Raw genomic sequence first — 16,363 nt, forward strand, 5'->3', positions numbered from 1 at the left:
CCACATCCAGTTGTGGAGGCCGGATCATTGGGGGAGTTTAAGGGGGAGATTGATAGGAATCTAATTAGTTAGGGTATCAAGGGATATGGGGAAAAGGCTGGAAATTGGAACTAAATGTGAGAATGGTTTAGCTCAGGGTGGAGTTGTGGAGCAGACTCAATGGGCCAAATGGCTTACTTCTGATCCTTTATCTTGTGATAAAAGGGAATGTGAGTTCATATTACTGATTGATAGCTTGGAGAAGGACAGACAGTTAAGGCAATTGAGGAGAATCCAAAGATGATCTTCTTCTTCTTCTTTGGCTTGGCTTCGCGGACGAAGATTTATGGAGGGGGTAAATGTCCACGTCAGCTGCAGGCTCGTTTGTGGCTGACAAGTCCTATGCGGGACAGGCAGACACGGTTGCAGATGTAAAATTGGTTGGTTGGGGTTGGGTGTTGGGTTTTTCCTCCTTTGCCTTTTGTCAGTGAGGTGGGTTCTGCGGTCTTCTTCAAAGGAGGTTGCTGCCCGCCGAACTGTGAGGCGCCAAGATGCACGGTTTGAGGCGAGATCAGCCCACTGGCGGTGGTCAATGTGGCAGGCACCAAGAGATTTCTTTAGGCAGTCCTTCTACCTTTTCTTTGGTGCACCTCTGTCACGGTGGCCAGTGGAGAGCTTGCCATATAACACGATCTTGGGAAGGCTATGGTCCTCCAGCTGGATCTTCAGCAGCGTGGACTCGATGCTGTCGGCCTCTGCCATCTCGAGTACTTCGACGTTAGGGATGAAAGCGCTCCAGTGAATGTTGAGGATGGAGTGGAGACAACGCTGGTGGAAGCGTTCTAGGAGCTGTAGGTGATGCCGGTAGAGGACCCATGATTCGGAGCCGAACAGGAGTGTGGGTATGACAACGGCTCTGTATACGCTTATCTTTGTGAGGTTTTTCAGTTGGTTGTTTTTCCAGACTCTTGTGTAGTCTTCCAAAGGCGCTATTTGCCTTGGCAAGTCTGTTGTCTATCTCGTTGTCGATCCTTGCATCTGATGAAATGGTGCAGCCGAGATAGGTAAACTGGTTGACCGTTTTGAGTTTTGTGTGCCCGATGGAGATGTGGGGGGGCTGGTAGTCATGGTGGGGAGCTGGCTGATGGAGGACCTCAGTTTTCTTCAGGCTGACTTCCAGGCCAAACATTTTGGCAGTTTCCACAAAACAGGACGTCAAGCGCTGAAGAGCTGGTTCTGAATGGGCAACCAAAGCGGCATCGTCTGCAAAGAGTAGTTCACAGACAAGTTTCTCTTGTGTCTTGGTGTGAGCTTGCAGGCGCCTCAGATTGAAGAGACTGTCATCCGTGCGGTACCGGATGTAAACAGCGTCTTCATTGTTGAGGTCTTTCATGGCTTGGTTCAGCATCATGCTGAAGAAGATTGAAAAGAGGGTTGGTGCGAGAACACAGCCTTGCTTCACGCCATTGTTAATGGAGAAGGGTTCAGAGAGCTCATTTCTGTATCTGACCCGACCTTGTTGGTTTTCGTGCAGTTGGATAACCATGTTGAGGAATTTTGGGGGGCATCTGATGCGCTCTAATATTTGCCAAAGCCCTTTCCTGCTCACGGTGTCGAAGGCTTTGGTGAGGTCAACAAAGGTGATGTAGAGTCCTTTGTTTTGTTCTCTGCACTTTTCTTGGAGCTGTCTGAGGGCAAAGACCATGTCAGTAGTTCCTCTGTTTGCGCGAAAGCCGCACTGTGATTCTGGGAGAATATTCTCGGCGACACTAGGTATTATTCTATTTAGTAGAATCCTAGCGAAGATTTTGCCTGCAATGGAGAGCAGCGTGATTCCCCTGTAGTTTGAGCAGTCTGATTTCTCGCCTTTGTTTTTGTACAGGGTGATGATGGTGGCATCACGAAGGTCCTGAGGCAGTTTTCCTTGGTCCCAACAAAGCTTGAAAAACTCATGCAGTTTGACATGCAGAGTTTTGCCGCCAGCCTTCCAGACCTCTGGGGGGGGGATTCCATCCATACCTGCTGCTTTGCCACTTTTCATTTGTTCGATTGCCTTATATGTCTCATCCTGGGTGAAGACCTCATCCAGCTCTAGCCTTAGGGGCTGTTGAGGGAGCTGGAGCAGGGCAGATTCTTGGACTGAGCGTTTGGCACTGAAAAGAGATTGGAAGTGTTCTGACCATCGGTTGAGGATGGAGATCTTGTCGCTGAGGAGGACTTTGCCGTCTGAGCTGCGCAGCGGGCTTTGGACTTGGGGTGAGGGCCGTACACAGCCTTTAGAGCCGTGTAGAAACCCCTGAAGTCGCCAATGTCCGCACTGAGCTGGGTTTGCTTGGCGAGGCTAGTCCACCACTCATTTTAGATCTCCCGGAGTTTGCGCTGAAGATGGCTGCATGCGCGACGGAAGGCTTGTTTCTTCTCTGGACAGGACGGCTTTGTAAGGTGAGCCTGGTGGGCAGCTCGCTTCTTTGCCAGCAGCTCCTGGATTTCCTGGCTGTTTTCGTCGAACCAGTCCTTGTTTTTCCTGGAGGAGAAGTCCAGTACCTCTTCAGTGGATTGTAGTATGGTAGTCTTCAGCTGATCCCAGAGGGTTTCAGGGGACGGGTCCGTGAGGCGGATTGCATCGTCGAGCTTTGCTTTGAGTTTTGCCTGGAAGTTTCCTCTCACTTCGTCTGACTGCAGGTTTCCAACATTGAACCTCTTTCTGGGGGCTTTACTGTTCCTGGGCTTTGGCTTGAAGTGAAGGTTGAGCTTGCAGCGAACCAGCCAGTGGTCAGTGTGGCATTCCGCGCTGGGCATGACCCTGGTGTGGAGCACATCTCGTTTGTCACTTTCTCGCACCAGGATGTAGTCCAGGAGGTGCCAGTGTTTGGATCGGGGATGCATCCAGGTAGTCTTAAGGCTGTCCCTCTGCTGAAAAAGGGTGTTTGTAATGACAAGCCGCTGTTCTGCGCAGAGCTCCAACAGGAGGCGCCCATTGTCGTTGCACTTGCCGACGCCATGCTTGCCCAGGATTCCTGGCCAGGTTTCTGAGTCTTTGCCGACGCGAGCGTTGAAGTCGCCAAGGATGACAACCTTATATATAAATACAAAAAGGGCAAGTAAGGCCTATTGAGGATCAAAAAGGTAACACGTGGAGGCAGAAGATGAAGATAACAGTTATCTGAAATTCAACCAGCTAACAAAAGAAATCGAGGAAAATAATAGGTAAAAAATGTGGAAGTTTAAAATTGGTGTGCCTCACTGTTAGTTCACCAATTCAAGCAACATGCAAACTCAAGCAACCAGAAAATCGACTGATCTGGCATCTACCAATTCCCATAGGTGTCATATACTAGGAGTTTTACTGTACTTTGTCTTCACCAAAACTGGCAAAAATGCAGATTGCATTTGAGTGCTCTGATATATTGAAGATGAACTGAGGGGAGTGTAATGAAGAGGTCTTGCATCTATTTACCCAAGGAGATTAGAGAAAGAGTGAAGGCTTAATCAATGTTTTTCAGTTTTTCTTGGCTAAAGGCATGGTTTTGAATGACTGGAAGGTTACTATGGAAGCATTGTTTAAAAAAGGTGATGGTCATCAGTCACTAGTGGGTTATCCACACCCAGTTTTTTTAGGGAGTTATAACCTTTTGGTAGTATTTTTTGGTTTTTTTTGGGTTTTTAGCGAATACTATTTCTATTTGGAGGGCCTATATATTTTGAGAAAATTTTTCTTTTTTTTTCTTTATTATTAATTTTGTGACTATTTTTGTATTAGATATGTCAAATTTGAAATTTGCCGCCTTTAATGTTCAAGGATTAAATAATCCAATCAAGCGTAAGGGAGTTTTGGCTTACATTAAAAAGATGAAGATTGATATTGCTTTTTTTTTACAGGAGATGCATTTGAATGAAAAAGAAAGTGTAAAATTGAAGAGGGATTGGGTTGGACATGTTTTTTTTTCATTTAATTCTAAGGCTAAGGGGGTAGCAATATTGATACAAAAGCTTATCATTTGAATTACAATCAATGGAAATGAATGCAGGACGTATACTTAAGTTGAATTATAAGATTTTTAATGAATTTTGGACTTTATTTATGCACCGAATGTGGATGATGATTTATTTCGGATGCATTTCTACTTTGGGGACAAGCTAATGAAAATGTTTTGGTTGGAGGAGATTTTAATTGTGTTTTGGAACCTTTACTAGATAAATTTACAAAAAATGTTAAAAAATCTAAAATGGCAATTCAAATTCAAGCTTTGATGAAAGATTTTAATTTAGAGGACATCTGGTGACGTCTTAACCCAACAGAGAAGGATTTTTCTTTTTATTCATTTAGACATGAATCTTTTTCTAGAATTGATTTTTTTTTAGTATCGGCACATTTACAGGGGAAAATATTGCAAGCAGAATATAAAAGTAGGGTAATTTCAGATCATTCTTTGTTGTTTTTTACTTATGAGAGTTCTTAAAAAGTTCGTGTAGCTTATCGTTGGAGATTTAATACGATGTTGTTAAAAAAGGTGGAATTTATTGAATTTGTTAAGAAACAAATTAATCTTTTTTTGGAAGGAAATGTTAATTCTGTTCAGAGTAAATTTATATTGTGGGATGCTATGAAAGCTTATTTGAGAGGTCAAATAATTAGTTGTACTTCTAAGGTTAAAAATAACTATTTGACCGAGAGTCTTGAATTAGAGAAACAGATTGACCAATTAGAAAAGGAATTTCTGAGAAATGCGACAGAAAATCAGAAGATAGAGTTGTCTAGATTGAAATTGAAATATAATACATTGCAATCTTATCAATTTGAATGTTTGATTAATAGATCTAAACAGCGGTATTATGAATGGGGTGAGAAAGCACACAAGGTACTTGCATGGCAGTTAAAGAAAGAACAGGTATCAAGGGTTATTAATGCAGTTAGATGGAATTTGACTATTACTTACAAACCTCATGAGATTAATGATGAATTTTATTCATTTTATAAGAAATTATATACTTCTGAGGAAAAACAGGAGAACGGTTCAATTGACTCTTTTTTATCGGTATTGAAATTACGGATATTAGGAGAAGAAGACACATCGGAGCTGGAGGCTCCTTTTACTGATTTGGAAATTAAATCGGCTATGTTGGAAATGCCAGTGGAAAATCACCTGGTGATGATGGGTTTTCGGTTGAATTTTATAAGGTATTTTATGATGATTTATCTACATTGTTTGGAGATGTGTTATGACAGATTAATGAACATTGATTTACTTGAATCATACTCTAGTGCCTTAATTACTGTAATTCCTAAGAAGGATAGAGACCCGTTAAAGGTGTCTTCATCTAGACCAATTTCTTTGTTGAATGTAGACTATAAAATAATAGCTATAGTATTAGTGAATCGATTGACTAAATTTTTACCTAAGTTGATACATGTTGATCAAACAGGTTTTATGAAGAATAGATGTGCTTCAGATAATATTATTCGAGTAATTAGTTTGATTAATAAACACCGACAGCGCTCCGAATATCCGATGGTGATATCTTTTGATGCAGAAAAGGCTTTTGATAGAGTTGAGTGGAACTTTTTATTTAAAGTTTTAGAGAAATTTAACTTTGGTCCCTCTTTTATTGGTTGGATTAAAGCTTTATACAATAAACCAATAGCCAGGCTATTGACAAATGGTCAGATCTCGGAACCTTTCAGATTAACTCGTTCAACTCGACAAGATTGCCCTTTGTCTCCAGCTTTATTTGCATTAGTAATTGAACCTTTAGCACAGTTGATACAACAAAATATACAGATGAGAGTTTTAGATGAGGAGGATAAAATTAATCTATTTGCTGATGATGTATTGGTGTATTTAACAAACCCAGCTCAGTCACTTTTACACTTGAAGGAATGTTTATCTTTGTCTGGATATAAAGTTAATTGGGGAAAAGTGAAATTTTACCGATAGGTGAAGGAGATTATTCAATTTATAAGAATATTATTAATTTGAAGTGGACTGATTGAATTAAATATTTGGGTATAAATATGGATGTTGATTATCAATCTTTATATAAATTAAATTATGTACCGTTAATGAAAAAGATTAAAGCTGATTTGATTAAGTGGAAGGATCTTCCTATAAATTTAATTGGAAGAGTAAATACAATTAAAATGAATATTTTTCCACAAATACAATATTTGTTTCAATCAATTCCGTGCTTACTTAATAAGAATTTTTTTCGAGATTTAAATAAAATGGTTATGGAATTTTTATAGAAGGGTAAATTTCCGAGAGTATATTACAACAATATAATGTGCCTATACTAAAACATTTAATGAAGTTATGGATGAGGAAAAATAGAATGATAGGTTCTAAGGGTAAATTACTGACTTTAACACCATTATATAATAACCAATTTATTCCTTTTTCAATGTATAATCAATGCTTATTACATTGGAAATCTAAAGGTATAAAAAAACTTGGGGGATTGTTTTAAGGAAGGTCCATTTTTATCTTTTAATCAAATGAGGGAAGATTTTGGTATTAATGAGAATTCTTTATTTGTTTATAATCAACTTCGATCTCTAGTAAAACAAATATTTGGTAGAAATATGATTTTACCTGATTTGACTAAATTTGAATCTTTTCTTGTGACTGCACTAAAGAAGGGATACATTTCATTGATGTACCAAATATTACAGGGAAGTACGGGGAAAAAAAGGAATGGGATAGATCTAAGATTAAATGGGAAAAGGATATTAATTTTACTTTTTTCTGAGGATGACTGGTTAGATATTTGTCATGATCGTGTTACTAGATTGATAAATGTTCGTTATCCATTGGTTAATTATAATTTTTTTTACATCAATTGTATTTAACACCTGAAAAGCTTTAAAAAAATTATGGTTTTAGTGAATCAGACTCTTGTTTTAGGTGCGGTAATTCGGTTGGAACTTTTTTTTCATGCTGTTTGGTTATGTGTACATATACAATCTTTTTGGAAAGCAATTCAATTAGGGGGCGTGGCAAGATGGCGTAGGGAACAGACGTGCCTTCCAGACCTCTCCTGACTCTGATTTATTGTTTTGTCTTTAAGTGCCCGTTAAAGTTCTTTTAAAAGTTTATAAATAATAAGGTGTTGGATTAGTGCCTAATGGTTTATATGCAAAAAAAGAGGTAAAAGAAAACATCAACAGACTGTTAAAAAACTACATTTTCCGAAATTGTCTGAACCTACTTGTTTACAAGAAGCCAGGACTCAGCGTAGAATGGATCCAGAGGAGGACGTGCAGAGTTCGGCATTGAAGCTCCGTTTTAAGCCGGTGAGGCTCTTTGAAGGTCGCATTCAACAGCTTTCGGACCAAGGAGCTGGACGGGTGCCAGGATTTCACACAACGGCAACTGTGAGTGCTGTTACTCAGTCTTTGACAGTTGAATCAGCTGGGGCGCCACCAGCTGGAGAGTTAAAGAGCTGTCATTCGACTGCTACAGTGGTGGCGCTGCAAAATGCATCTTCAATTACAACGGTTTTTCCAGACATCGATTCAGTGAAGATGATTAAAGAGATTTGGCTTAAAGATAACCCTGATCTTCAATCTCCTGGCATTGCTGGAGGGACTTTGAGAGGGATTTTTATATGAAGTCAAACTGCTAGAAAAGATACTAAATTAAGGGAAGGGACAGAAGATCCCGTGGTCTCTAAGGAACAGCAAGACCCCATTATGCCTGAATCTACTTCTGTTGAAATGTCTGTTAAGGATCTTGAAGATAAGATATATTCTGTATCGAGTCACTCAGCTAATTTTGTGAACCTGTTTATTTCCAAGATAAATGCGATGGCGGAAGTCATTAATGGAGCTTTTAAGCTTGAAACCATTGAGAGATTTGAAATGTGTGATCAAGGTTTAGTCGATGCACAGGATCAACTGCAAGATGAAAATAGAATAATTGAAACATTGCAGATCCAAAATAAAAAATTTAGCAAAAAAGGTTGATTATTTGGAGAATCAATCTAGACGGAACAACGTGAAAATTGTTGGTTTGCCAGAAGGCATAGAAGGACCAGATCCAAGAAAATTTTTTACGGAATGGATTCCACGAGTGTTAGGACAGGATAAATTCCCTGAAGGTTTAATACTGGAACGTGCTAATAGAGTTTTAAGAAGAAAATCTTTTTCAGGACAGAATCCAAGATCTGTTTTGATCCGTTGTTTAAACTATTGTGACAGAGAGACAATTTTACGTACGGCTATTGGAAATGCCCATCAAAATAGATCTCCTTTGATGTTTCAGAATAATCCTGTTTTCTTCTATCAAGATTTGAGTCAAGAAATTATGTTTCAACGACGCGAATTTAATTCTGTGAAAGAACGGTTGTGGAAAAAAGACATAAGGCAACATTCAGGTATTCTGCGGTACTGAAGATTTTTTAGGATGGAAATTAGCCAAAGTTCTTTGACAATCCTAAAGAGGTTATGGACTTTGCTCAGTCTCTACCAATCATGCAGTTTCAGGAACGATGTAGTCCTTCAAGGTCTCCAAAGAGAGTGGAGATGTAAGGTGGGATCCAGATTTTTAAAAGAAATGGAAGCAATGGTGACCGAAGTGGTAACGTTGATTTTTAAAAAAAAAATAAATCTTTTATCTTTTTTTTTGAGAAGAGTTTATAGTTTAAATAATGATGATAGTTTAATGAAATGGGAGTTGGGAGAGGGAACTGGGTGGGCACTAGTTTCCAGAAGTCATCAGCTACCTGTGAGTTATCTCACACCTAATATTTTGGGGGAGTTACCGCTTTGGGCGGTTTAAACAGGAGGAGGTAGTTGTGACCTCCGACCTGTTTTTTTTTTCTTTTTAATTTTTGGGTTAAGAAGTGAAGGTTTTTTTTAATTTTTAAAAAAAAATAAATAATTTTTTAAAAACTCTTTGTTTTCTGATTGTAATTGAGAGGGAATTAGGAGGTTTTTTCTCTCCTTTTTTTCTCTTTTTTTTGGGGGGGTTTTTTCTTTTTTTTCTTTTTTAAGAGGATGATGTCACAGAAGATAATAAGTCAAAAATTGAGGATGTTGAATTAGATGAAGAGGAAGATGAGGGGAAAGGTGATAAGAAGAAGAAAATTAAGTACAAATACATTGAGGGAGAAGAGTTTAATAAAATTAAGTTAATTTCGATAGAGAATTTTGAAGATGTTATAAATGAAGAATATGGAGAATTTTATAAGAGTTTGAACTTTTTTTCTTATATAAGAGGAGGGGAAGGGAATAAAAAGTTTATCTGATTGTTTTTCTAAGGGATGTTTTTGTTCTCTCGATGAATTATAAAGGAAACTTGGTATTAATGGAAATTCTGTATTTCTGTATTATTAATTATAATTTTTTGTATAACAGATATGTGGTTGATATATGATTTTAATATTTGAATTTAGTTTTAAAGTGGATTTCATTTGTTAAATACATGAATTATGTTTATTTAAATATATGTTTAAGGGTATTATTTTAGTATTGATTTCTTTTGTTAGTAATTTTTTTGTTGTTAAGTTTTATCCTTTTTTTCGTAAGTGGGGTTTTTTCTATTTTATTTACAACATTGTTAATTAATTCTTCACTCTATTTTGGGGGGAGGGTTGGATTAATTTTAAATTAGATGATTAATGTTGTGTTATAATTATTGGGGGGGTTAATTTGTGTAGTTTAATGATGTAGTATTCTAATTTTTTATTAACTTATTTTTTATTATTTCTTTAAATGTAATTTTTATTTATTCATGTCATAAAATTTTAAATAAAGTTTTTTTTTAAAAAAAAAGGAAAGCAATTCAATTGTTTTTTAAACATTTGTATAAAATTAAAATACTTTTAGATCCGACAATATTTTTGTTGGGTAAGTTGAAGCCTTTGAAAGATTTGGGATTAAATAGATTTCAGATTGCTTTTGTATATTTAGCTTTATCTGTAGCGAAAAAATGTATAGCAAGTACATGGAAAAATGCTAATATGATTGATATTAATAGATGGCATAATGAGATGAAAACTTGTTTAGTAATGGAAAAAATTATGTTTTACATGATAATTATTCTTTTTTCTTAATAAGTGGAATTTATATTTTGAATATTTACATTTAGATTTATCTTGATTAGATTTTAGTAAATATATTTTGGTTTTCTTTTTTCTTTGGCTCTCCTAAAGAGAGCTGGCTGAGAGGGAGGTGGGGAGAGGATTTCTTTCTTTTTTTTCTCTTTTATTTATAATAAAGGGAAAAAAATTATCATTCATAATGTATTTTTCTTATTGTATGTAATAACTTTGATGAACGAATAAATAAAGTTATTTTTTTAAAAAAAATTAATTTTAAAGGGGTGATGGGGTTAAACTGGGCAACTTAAGGTGGGCAAATTATTCAAAAGCAAATTCTGAAGGATGGCATAAGTTAACAGGTAGATGAAGTTAAACAAGAAAGTCCACAAATGCTGGGGTTGAGTGCAACGCACAAACCTGCTCTGCAGGTCATGCAGCACCCATAGAAAGTAAAGGGTAACCAAGATTTTGGTTCTTGGGTCTTGGCCCTTTGCCAGAGTATGAGCAAAAACAGGCAGGTGCCTGAATAAAAAGGTGGGGGAGGAAGAAGAGGAGGGATGAAGGGGCAAGGTGGGGGGAAGCACAGACTAACAAGCAAAAGGTTTAAGGTGGGGGGGGGGGAGTAATACTAACCCACCCCCCTCCACCCACCCTCAGCAAACTCCACAAGAGAAGTATTAAAAAATCATAAAAGAAACACATACAATAATTTAAGATATTACTTAACTCATAGATTTCAAATATGACGACCACATCTTAATAAAAACATCATAATTACATGCAAGTTGTATGTTATTTTCTCCATATAAATACAGGACCTCAACTCATTCTGCCAACGAATTACATTTACCGCAGCCTCATCTTTCCATGAAATAGTGACACATTTACGTGCTACAGCGAATGCTAGACTAGGAAAAGCTGTCTGAAACTTGTCCAACCCCAAATCATTAAGTGGAGCAATACAACCCAACAAAAAAATTTTGGGGTCTTGCAAAAATTGGATCTTAAACAATTTTTGAAGTAATTCCCTAATTTTTTGCCAAAATGATTGAACCCCTTATCACAAAGCCAGACTGAGTGTAAAAATGTTGCTACACATAGTCCACATCTAAAGCACAATTCTGAATTAATAAATCCATATTTTTAAAATTTTCTCAGGGGTCAGATACAACTGATGCAGAAAATTACAATTAACCATACTATATCTTACATTAAACAATTTAGTCACACCATCAAAACACATTGTCTCCCAATCAGCCTGATTAATGTCACAAATTAATTAATTTTCCCATTTAATCCTAGATTTATCTACATTTATTTTATCCATAGTGTCTTGCAACAATGCATACTTCTCATAAATAAAACCCATATTTAATGAATGAGAAATCAGAATCTCAAATTTCGTTAACTTAGGATTTTTCATTTCTCTTCCAAAATTATCTTTCACTAATGCTCTAATTTGATAGCACACAAATAAAGAATTCACTGAAATTCCAAATTTCTCTCTATATATTGATCCGGAATGATCTTTAATTTATTTGCAAGAATGTTTAGAACAATATGGTATACTGTCAGGATATAAGGTGAATTGGGATAAAAGTGAAATATTACCAATTTCTGATGCAAACTATGATCAGTGTAGACAAATTACTAAATTTTATTGGACTGATAAAGTCAAGTATTTGGGTATAATGATTGATGTAAATATTCAATTGTATAATTTAAATTCTGTACAGTTAATGAGAAAGATTAAGGCTGATTTAATTAAGTGGAAGGATTTACTTTTCTCATTAATAGATCGAGTAAATTGTATTAAGATAAACATTTTTCTGCGAATTCAGTATCTTTTTCAGTCGATTCCTTGTTTACTTCAGAAATCTTTTTTCCAGGATTTAAATAAAGTTGTATGAGAATTTTTATGGAAGGGAAAACTAGCTAGAGTAGCGATACATAAATTGACTTGGAAATATGCTTTGGAAGGTTTACAATTACCTAATTTTCAAAATTATTATGGAGCAGCTCAATTAAGATTTATTAATCATATGTTGGATGTTTCATACCCCCCTAGTTGGGCTAGGGTAGAATTGGCTGGTATATCAGAGCCTTATTCACATTATTTTATATTTAAGTGGAATTCTGTTTTATTACAGAGATGTAATGTACCGATTTTAAAACATTTGTTAGAGATTTGGACCAAAAAAAATTATTTATAGGTATGAAAGGTAAAATATCAGTTCAAGCTCCAATATATCAAAATTAATTGATTCCTTTTTTGTTGAATAATAGATTTTTAAGAGAATAGCAGACTAAAGGAGTAAAGTTGTTGCAGGATTGTTTTGAAAAAGGTAAATTTTTATCGTTTATTGAACTTCGAGAGAAGGGAAGGGGGTGGGTAGCTGGAGGAAAGGAGAGAGGGATAGGGAAAGAGAGAGACTCAGGAGAGGGAGGTTAATGGAAATTGGAGGTGGGCATGAATGCTGTCTGGTTGGAGAATGCCCAGACAGAATGCAAGGTGTAAAGGAAGAATGGTTTGAACAATCCTGTTCAAACTGGGTTTGTTCAGGGTGACTTTGTTGAATTTGGATCTTATTGAGGTGGCAACAGGGATGATTTTAATGTAGTCTTATCTAGCTTTGCTCAAATGCAAATTTATTTATCATCCAATTGCACAAGTAGAACCAGACTCGATGCAAAAACATGCAGACGCACAACCAAACAACAGACATACTGACAAGCGAAATATATGCAGAACAAATATACTTGTATAAATATTGTTTAATAAATAATAGTCTCGAAGGGTTAGTGTGAGCAGTTCATTATTCGTTCAGCAGTTGACTAAGGTGTTTGTTGATGTCATATTTGGCAGGCTGACCAGAAAGGTAAGAGACCATGGGACTTTGGGAGAAAATGAGAAGTTAGATGCAAAACTGGTTCAGTGGCAGAAACAAGGAGATAACAGTTGAATGAAGTAAAATCTGCAGACACGGTGATTGAAGTAAAAACATAGCACTGGAAAAACTCAGCAAGCCAAACAGTATACTTTATGTAGCAAAGATACATAACCAACGTTTCAGACTTGAACCCTTCATCAAGGTATTACATAAGCAATGTTTTGGGCTTGAACCCTTCAAGGTACCTTGATAAAGGGCTCAAGCCTGAAACATTGGTTATCTATCTTTATCTTTGTTACTTAAAGTACACTGTTTGACTTGCTGGGCTTCTCCAGCTTTGTGTTTTTACAGATAACAGTCAAATTACTGCAAGGCTTTTGCATTTGTGTTCTGGAGGGCTTAGTGCCAGGTCCATGGCTTTTTGTTTTGTATATCAGTAACATGGACAAATAGTTTCCCTGATTTAAAAAAAAATGTTGGCCAATGATTACAGACATTGATTACATTTGATAAATAAATAAAAATTGTAGATTGCAAGAAAATACAAAGTGCTGGTCAGGTATTTAAAATTATCCTGGAAGGGCACTTTTCTTTGCTTTGGCTTGGCTTCGCGGACGAAGATTTATGGAGAGGTAATGTCCATGTCTGCTGCAGGCTCCTTGGTGACTGACAAGTCTGATGCGGGACAGGCAGGCACGGTTGCAGCAGTTGCAGGGGAAAATTGGTTGGTTGGGGTTGGGTTTTTCCTCCTTTGTCTTTTGTCAGTGAGGTGGACTCTGCGGTCTTCTTCAAAGGAGGTTGCTGCCCGCCGAACTGTGAGGCGCCAAGATGCACGGTTGGAGGCGATATCAGCCCACTGGCGGTGGTCAATGTAATGGACAAAGAGCTGAGGAATGTGATTGAGTTGATTGCACTTTTTTGTCCAGTATGGAGCACCAGGGCAAATGGCTTCCTTCTTTCGGAGTACCGTTGAAAAGTAACACCATACTACTTTGAAGTAAAACCACAAAACATTAATTTTTTTTAAAAATTTTTTATTTTTCACACTATAAACCACATTGATCAAGATACATACATTTTCCTTTTCAAATATATACAGTGTCGTTTTCTCACACCCCCCCTCTTCCCCTCCCTACCTCCCCTCCCATTCATTTAAAGTTCAGAATCTAAGATACATTAAACCCATCAAACAATGTTGTCACTCAATAAAAATAAACAAGAAATTCCACTGAGTCAGTTCTTTTCATTCTCTCCTTCTGTCATTTTAGGTGGTAGATGTCCCCGGTAGGTTTTCTCTATTGTGTTTCATGTATGGCTCCCATATTTGTTCAAATATTGTAATATTATTTCTTAACTTATATGTTATTTTTTCTAATGGAATACATTTATTCATTTCTATATACCATTGTTGTATTCTCAAGTTATCTTCTAATTTCCAGGCTGACATAATACATTTTTTTGCTTCAGCTAGGGCTATCCTAACAAATCTTTTTTGTGCACCATCCAAATCAAGTCCAAATTCTTTGTTTTTTATGTTACTTAGGAGGAAGATCTCTGGATTTTTTAGTATATTGCTTTTTGTGATTTTATTTAATATCTGGTTTAGATCATCCCAAAATTTTTTCACTTTCTCACATGTCCAGATTGCATGAATTGTTGTTCCCATTTCTTTTTTACATCGAAAACATCTATCAGATACTGTTGGGTCCCATTTATTTAACTTTTGCGGTGTAATGTATAGTCTGTGTAACCAATTATATTGTATCATACGTAACCTCGTGTTTATTGTATTTCTCATCGTTCCAGAGCATAACTTCTCCCATGTTTCCTTCTTTATCTTTATGTTTAGATCTTGTTCCCATTTTTGTTTAGTTTTACCATTTGTTTCCTCATTCTCCTCACAAAACAGATTAATTGATGACTGTCTTATTTCTCTCACCACCAACACTCCTTCCCATCCTAGGCTTACTAGTCAGCAGTTGTCACAATTTTTCACAACGGCAAAGAGGAGTTCTATAAGTTCAGCCATCATCTCAAAGGCCAAACGTTTGAATGAAAAATATGAACGATTTCTGGAAAGAAATTTTCCACATTTTTATGTGATCTATTCAACCTTTTTCCGAGGTAAGTTAGTGATCTAAAGGTGTTGATCATTTTCACCAGTAAACATCACAAAAACTTTGGGCGAAGAAAGAGGAGCACAAAGCATATGATGTGTTGGTGAGATACACTCCATAAGGAAAAAAAAATAGAATTGCATTTACTGTACAATTTAAGTGTTGACCATTAAATTTGATGGAATAAACTACATTAACCAGGTCTGTAGAATTGCAGTCGTCTCAGTAAGTAAAAATATTGCTTGGTGTAATATATCTTTTTTTATAGACAAAAAGCTTTTAATTTATGTTGTGTTGCATGAAGCCCATTCTGGATGGAATTGTGTATGAATGTTCAGCAATTGTGATTTAGGTGGCTTCCAGAAAGAGGACACAGTAACCTTTCTGATCAGGATTGTTATTTAGTGACTGCATTCAACAGTGGCTTGCATTTGTAATGTACCTTAAGTTTTTTAATTCTCCCAAGTTATTTTGAATGGTAGAAAGAATTGTTGCTTTGCCATTGTAGGAGAGAGCAAGATGTGATCAAAAGCTTAATTTTTAAGGTCTCTCTTCAAACAGTTAATATTTGACACTTTGAAGGGATTTAATGTCTATCTTCCTTGATTTTTTTTTTCTCCCCTACACTTGATCTCCCTTGTGCAACATTGCTGTCTTGCCCACATGTCATTAGGAGAGTGCTGAGGCTTTTTTTAATGATTGCTGAGTTGAAAACAAGGAGAATGTGTATTTACTGGTGATCTGTTTTCGTCAAGAATTTTTTTAACTCTATCTGGATACAATTTGCTGAAGGTGGTGAGTATCTGGAATTCTCTACCCTGAAGGGTTATGGGGACTAGACTACAAAAGCTATTTAAAGAAACATAGAACAATACAGCACTGAAACAGGCCCTTCGCCCTTCTAGTCTTGCAGAACTATTATTCTACCTAGTCCCACTGAACTGCACCCAGACCATAGACCTCCATACCTCCTAATCTATTTCCTCTGGTTTGCATCTCACCTACCCTCAGTGGAAAAAGTCTACCTTTGTTTACTCTGTCTAAACCCCTCATAATTTTAAATACCTCTATCAAATCTCCCCCCATTCTTCTATGCCCCAGGGAATAAAGTCCTAACCTGTTTAACCTTTCCCTGTAACTCAGTTCCTGAAGTCTGGGCAGCATCTTAGTAAATCTCCTCTGCATTCTCTCTATCTTATTGATACCTTTCCTGTAGTTAGGTGATCAAAACTGCACACAATGCTCCAAAATTGGCATCACCAATATCTTGTACAACTTTACCATAACATCCCAACTCCTGTACTCAATACTTGATTTATGAAGGCCAATATGCCA

At 36.7% G+C, this 16,363-nt stretch overlaps 1 protein-coding gene across 1 annotated transcript in view; it reads left to right on the forward strand.

Annotated features, from left to right (window-relative positions):
• Positions 1 to 16,363, forward strand: part of letmd1 (LETM1 domain containing 1) — a 39,308-nt gene that overhangs the window by 5,096 nt on the left and 17,849 nt on the right. Inside the window, exon 2 of the mRNA XM_069905872.1 lies at positions 14,875 to 15,035. Coding sequence (XP_069761973.1) covers positions 14,875 to 15,035 — 161 coding nt within the window. The remainder of the gene's footprint in view (positions 1 to 14,874; positions 15,036 to 16,363) is intronic.

The sequence above is a fragment of the Narcine bancroftii genome, chromosome 12 (assembly GCF_036971445.1).
Source record: "Narcine bancroftii isolate sNarBan1 chromosome 12, sNarBan1.hap1, whole genome shotgun sequence".
NCBI classification, from domain to species: domain Eukaryota; kingdom Metazoa; phylum Chordata; class Chondrichthyes; order Torpediniformes; family Narcinidae; genus Narcine; species Narcine bancroftii.